Here is a 6,551-nt window from a genome sequence, read left to right as displayed (position 1 = left end):
AAAATTAGCCGGCTGGCTAAAACCGGCACTTTTACTGAAACGTTGATTAATGTGCACTGTCCCTGTAAAAATAAAATAAACTCAAACAAACAAACTGGGGCCAAGCTTTCTGCCATCCAGGACCTCTATACCAGGCGGTGTCAGAGGAAGGCCCACAAAATTGTCAAAGACTCCAGCCACCCTAGACTGTTCTCTCTGCTACCACACAGCAAGCAGTGCCGGAGCGCCAAGTCTAGGTCCAAGAGGCTTCTAAACACCTACTACCCCCAAGCCATAAGAGTCCTGAACAGCTAATTAAAATGGCTACCCTGACTATTTGCATTGCCCCCCCACGCTGCTGCTACTCTCTGTTATTATCTATCCATAGCCACTTTAAAACTCTACCTACATGTACATAATTAGCTCAAATACCTCGACACCGGTGCCCCCGCACATTGACACATTGACTCTGTACCGGTACCCCCTGTATATAGCCCCGCTATTGTTATTTACTGCTGCTCTTTAATTATTTCTTATTCTTGTCTTTTTTGAGGTATTTTCTTAAAACTGCATTGTGGTTAAGGGCTTGTAAGTAAGCATTTCACTGTAAGGTCTAAACCAGGTGTTGCCTATGCTGTCAAAGTGATAATGGGCTCTCTTTCTATCTCAATATTTCCAACCGATCAGCTTCATGGAACAACCAACAGAGGGTGCAACAGGCAAGAGAGAGATTGTAAGATAGTGACAGAGAGGACGAGAAGAGAGAGAGTGTGTTGGAGAGAGTATGGGAGAGAAAGTGTGGAAGACAGAGTGACTGTAAGTGATGAGTGAGAGAGACAAACAGAAAGTGAGAGAGATGGGAGAGAGAAAGAGCACACAGCCAGGAGTTCTGGGCCAGGGAGGTGAACCGGGGTGGCCAAACAGAGAGAAAGTCAGTCTGGGGGAGGGAGGGAGGGAGGGAGGGAGGGAGGGAGGGAGGGAAAGATGGAAAGAGGGAAAGAGGGAAGGAGGGAGTAGGCAAGGCAGAGAGGGGACCACAAACAGGCCTCTATTCAGTCACATTCACAGGGCTAAACTGACAGCAACCCACCCTGTTGGCAAATAGAAATGTACCATAATTTGATTATTCCTCATGACTCTGTCATATCCTGTTTATACTGAACCAGGTGCCTCAGAAACAGTGAGTCGACTGAGACTGATGGGAGGTGAAAGAAGGCTTGTGTTGCCTCTACCTAGAATGTTTGGGAGACCCTCCCAGAATTAGAGGGATGTGATTGATCTTTGTTGTGTGTCAATCCTGTTAAACACTCTGACCTAAAAGACCATGCCAATAAACTATCCATTTGAACATTCATTTTTCACTGTTGAACATGCTCCGCACACAGAAAGTGAATGAAATCAAGAGAAAGTAACAAGTAAAGTATCTTTATTTGGCATCTGATGATATGTTTTGGAGCAAATGTTGAATACAGACATTGGAAGACAAATAGTTGATTTTAGGCACATTTGGGTACATTCTGTAGAGCTCCATAAGACTAGAGCCTCTACACCTCTTGCTACTCATGATGTTCTCAGTGTGTGGTTTATTGGGCCTGTTCATGCACAGGGTCAGTCGCTCTCACACAACCCACTGAACACAGACGTCAGTTCAACATCTAGTTTTGACTGTCAACTAACGTGAACTCAAAGTAAAATTAACAAACATGCTAACCATCTCATTGGATTTAGGATAAAAGTTGAAAAAGTGAAAAAAAGACAATTATACCCAAAATCCTTTACGTTGATCACTTTTTGCAAATCCAATCAGTTTTCCACGTTGATTCAATGTCATCACATAGAGCTTAGTAGTTAAAATGACATGGAAACAACGATGATTCAACCAGTTAGTGCCTAGTGGGAAACAGAAGAAAACAGAAGTGTTCAGGTAACTGATCCCGTGCTCCGTTTCAGAACATTTTGCTCCTGTTTTGTGCCTACAGTACACAACACTAAACAGATGGCAGGGTCGGGGGAGTTGCAGGAGTGCTCTACACCAGTGTTTCTCAACCTCTGGTCCGTGGACCGGCACCTTTCCCTGGGACGTTGCTGACAGGTCCCTCAGGCAGTTAGTTGTCAAGGGTGTCGTAGTTTGCCAATCACTGGTAGTAAAAGGTTGCTAATCACTGGTAGTAAAAGGTTGCTAAACACTGGTAGTAAAAGGTTGCTAATCACTGGTAGTAAAAGGTTGCTAAACACTGGTAGTAAAAGGTTGCTAAACACTGGTAGTAAAAGGTTGCTAAACACTGGTAGTAAAAGGTTGCTAAACACTGGTAGTAAAAGGTTGCTAAACACTGGTAGTAAAAGGTTGCTAAACACTGGTAGTAAAAGGTTGCTAAACACTGGTAGTAAAAGGTTGCTAAACACTGGTAGTAAAAGGTTGCTAAACACTGGTAGTAAAAGGTTGCTAATCACTGGTAGTAAAAGGTTGCTAAACACTGGTAGTAAAAGGTTGCTAAACACTGGTAGTAAAAGGTTGCTAAACACTGGTAGTAAAAGGTTGCTAAACACTGGTAGTAAAAGGTTGCTAAACACTGGTAGTAAAAGGTTGCTAAACACTGGTAGTAAAAGGTTGCTAAACACTGGTAGTAAAAGGTTGCTAAACACTGCTCTGCACCCCTTTGTCAAGTTGCTTCAGCTGCTTTGGAGACAATCCTCCCTCAGCAATGACAGGAGGCATTTAAGTTCATTTGATTTTATACACTAGACCTGGCATTGTGTTATTATCTTCTAAAAGCTCTTAATACTTTCAGCCCTGTAGGGGTACAGTAAAAAGCAATGCTGTGTGTAACTTTAAATGACACTCTACTGTCATCAGAAGTTCCAGGTAGATAATTTCTTTAAGCCTGTTCTTTGTGGAACCTCTCAGTCATCTCTTTGATTGGTATATGGTTTATGATTCCAGGTGAAGCTTTTGGCCAGCAAGACATATGACGGTGTGTTGAAGGAGGAGGCACAGCCTCCTGTAAACATAAACAATGAAAGAAGCATCTATATCTTCATCAGATATAACAGCAGGTTATGCATACAATACAAAACTGAAGGACTACAAGAGATTAAAATGGCGATGGATCTGGAGTTTAAATAAATGTGTCCGCTGAGGTTTTTCTGTGAAACAAAACAGACAATGAAGAGAAACATTTGATCTGAAAGCTACTGCAGTTGTTAAAACTGGTCCCACGGAGTTGCTATGCACTGCACAGCCTTGTGTGAGACGACGAAAGTGTCAAACCGACCAATGACATTCATCCGTTTGGTCCTGCTTAGGACAACAACATTGTTGACAAACCAAGGGGTCAATTCCGATTCAATTCCAATCCCCTCAGGAAATAAATACAGTGAATTTCAATTAATTCAATGAATTAACTGACGGAAATTGAAATGGAATTGACCCCAACCCTGTTTGTTTTTCTATTCTACTGTGTCACTACTGAACCTGAGAGAGAAGTTGAGTCCTCTCTCTCTTATTTTAGGACAGCCTCAGTAGATTGCATGATGTTGCCTCTCCAGTGTGGCAGGCAGAGATTCTAGCATTGCTGTGTATTATTCACATCAGGCACTCTGTCTCCCTTCTGCTCTAAACAACTGGTGTAGGTTTGAAATACAGACGAACACAGTAGCCTGCTGCGTCAGCTTCACTAGCTTTCTCTTTTTGACTTAGAGATTAAATAAATAATATCTCCCTTAGTATCCCCTCCCGTAGCCCTTTCCTTCAGTCAAATGACCTAGTGGCCTCATGGCTGGAATGTTATTCATATTTTTAATTTGCATTATTTTGAACAAATCTGTTTTTTTCTATGTCAAACGGTTTTGTTATATTTCAGTTTTCTGTGATGTATATAAAGTGTAATATTGGGGTGCAAACTCAACATTTAATACATTTCAACTGTATATCTGACATGGTACAGGTGTCTTCTTTTTTAAGCCCATAACCATGTGTGTGAGGTGTATACTTTAGTTTTAAAGTAGATTTATGTGACCCTGATTTAGCCCACCGTTCACCCCTAAATCAAAACTCGTCAGACATTTTTATTCCTCAAAAGTGTTGATATGTGCAATTGAAGCGCAAAAGATTTGTCGGTTTGACACAACACCACTTTTGATGTATGAAGACATCTGACAAATATAGATATTGTTTTCCCCTTTAAGCATCTACAATTTTCAAGATAGGTGACAATTTGGTGACTCATAAATGCTTGTTTGGTGGATACATGCACAAGATCTCATCCCCTTTACTTCATCTTGCTCATCATTGCTACAACCGGACATGGCTAGGCTAACAGCGGTGAATTAACCAAGCCTCTGCTTGGCTCATGGCAACGTGCCAAACCCACATTAAATACCGGCTGGTCCAGATTGGGTGTTTACCTCTGGGTGGTACAGTCTAACACACACTGTCTGGTTTGGCAAAGATCTAGAACAGACTAGAGAGTCTGATTGATGCATCGTTTATGAGTACATGCTCCGGGGTGAAGTTTCCCCTAGGTACAGAGTTAGGATCAGCTTCCCCTCCACCAACCCTAATCTTAACCATTAGTGGAGGAAAAGCAAAACTGACCCAAGATCAGTGTCTAGCAGAAACTTCACCCTACACCGTGTCTCTATAATCCAGTCTAGTTGGCGACATGGACAAAGTATTTTAGCAACAACTCGCACCTTATCGACGGCATCCCAATCCACCAAAACTAAAAAATTATATTAATATTAATAATAATAATAACAATAAAACTCCAAACAATAAACAATTCTTATATATAATTAAAACGTCATTATTTGAGGACAAGAATGACAAAAACATACAATTACATAATGGCTTAATTTAAACTTTTTAAAAATAGTCAGAGAGTGACAAACTGAAAAGACAATGTTACTGCTCGAAGTTGATTTGGTCTTATGTACAAGGTGGGTACTTCAAACATTCAAACCTCTTTAGTAAGTTAGAAAATGCCTTCTGTGTTCTGTAAATGTTCTTATAAAATAATTATCTTCAAGAGATCTCCCTTAATCTTCCCTGCTTAGTGACGTTTGCTGCTGGTTGCTTCTCCTCGCCTTCTGATCGATCTGCGCTGTATTCTGTTACTGGGGGAGGGCACTGCTGTTGGCAAGAGAAACAAACATTACCTTCATAGATTCCAAAGTAATTTCATAGCATCAGACAAAATTGCAATAATGCAAAGCTTCACTGAAAAATACAGTGACATTTTCGTCAACCTACAAGGAACCTCGATTTCTAACGATCATTTCAATAGCAGAGTTCTTAACGAGAATTGGAAGTGTGTCAATGTGGGACTAACCTACAGGTATGTTTATAGAGTGTTAAAAGAGCAAAAGAGTGTGTACTACTCACCGCCCATGCATTCCACCTGTGGCTTCTCCCACTGTCCGTCTGCCATGCAGCGCACCACAGGCAGGTGGCGCTGTAGGAGGCCTGGGTTACACTGGTAGCGGATGATGGACCCAACAGTATACTGCTCCCGCCTGCTGCCAAACATCTTGGCATTCTCCACCTTTGGCGGTGCGCCACAGTAGACTGGGGAACAATGATCAGTAAATCAGTCAATCAACAAATCAATCAATCAACAAATCAATCAATCAACAAATTACAACTGATGACATTTATTGGTAGCAATTTATTTTGAAGGGTACCTGCCTAATGAGTTTATAAAACATGAATGAGTTGTAACACCAACACAGGTATAAGATAACCACACATAATGATGGCGAAGGTACAGTAAAATGAGTTTTTAAGAAAACAATTACCAGTGCCCATCCAGACTCTAGAACACAATTCTTGAACCCTGACCCCTGACCCATATGTACCTGGGCCAGTCTTGCAGGTGAAGGGCAGGTGGTAGTTGCAGGGAACGTCGTTCCATTGGCCGTTCTCGTGCCAGATCATCACCACACAGTCTTCTCCAGAGTTAAAGTAGTTATCCGGCTGGTTTGGCCGCCAGTTCTCAAATTGCTGAGGGGTGAGGAGAGCAACATTGGTAGGAAGTTATAAAGACCATTTATGTTTCTGTTGGTTTCTTGTTTTCAATGTAGAAAACCCAGAAATCAGGAGAGTAAGTAAGTAGGCTATAGCATGCAGATCAGAATCTACACGTACAGTATGAACAGTATATGAATCTACAGGTACAGTATGAACAGTGTATTAATGTACAGGTACAGTATGAACAGTGTATTAATGTACAGGTACAGTATGAACAGTGTATGAATCTACAGGTACAGTATGAACAGTGTATTAATCACCAGGTACAGTATGAACAGTGTATTAATGAACAGGTACAGTATGAACAGTGTATGAATCTACAGGTACAGTATGAACAGTGTATGCATGTACAGGTACAGTATGAACAGTGTATTAATGTACAGGTACAGTATGAACAGTGTATTAATGAACAGGTACAGTATGAACAGTGTATTAATGTACAGGTACAGTATGAACAGTGTATTAATGTACAGGTACAGTATGAACAGTGTATGAATCTACAGGTACAGTATGAACAGTGTATTAATGAACAGGTACAGTATGA

At 41.1% G+C, this 6,551-nt stretch overlaps 1 protein-coding gene across 4 annotated transcripts in view; it reads right to left on the bottom strand.

The window, feature by feature from the left end:
- Positions 1–1,388: 1,388 nt before the first annotated feature.
- LOC115166935 (aggrecan core protein) overlaps positions 1,389–6,551 on the bottom strand; it is a 37,905-nt gene continuing 32,742 nt past the window's right edge. For 3 of the 4 annotated variants that reach the window (XM_029720879.1, XM_029720882.1, XM_029720880.1), the window contains 3 exons: positions 5,836–5,980; positions 5,363–5,545; positions 1,389–5,110 (listed from right to left, as the gene is read on the bottom strand). In XM_029720879.1, coding sequence (XP_029576739.1) covers positions 5,031–5,110; positions 5,363–5,545; positions 5,836–5,980 — 408 coding nt within the window. In that variant the 3' untranslated portion in view covers positions 1,389–5,030. The remainder of the gene's footprint in view (positions 5,111–5,362; positions 5,546–5,835; positions 5,981–6,551) is intronic. The other variant, XM_029720881.1, reaches the window with a different exon arrangement.

This window comes from Salmo trutta, chromosome 29 (assembly GCF_901001165.1).
Source record: "Salmo trutta chromosome 29, fSalTru1.1, whole genome shotgun sequence".
In the NCBI taxonomy this organism is placed as follows: Eukaryota; Metazoa; Chordata; class Actinopteri; order Salmoniformes; family Salmonidae; genus Salmo; species Salmo trutta.
The sequence above is the reverse complement of the archived record's forward strand: the minus strand, read 5'-3'. Positions and strand labels throughout refer to the sequence as shown.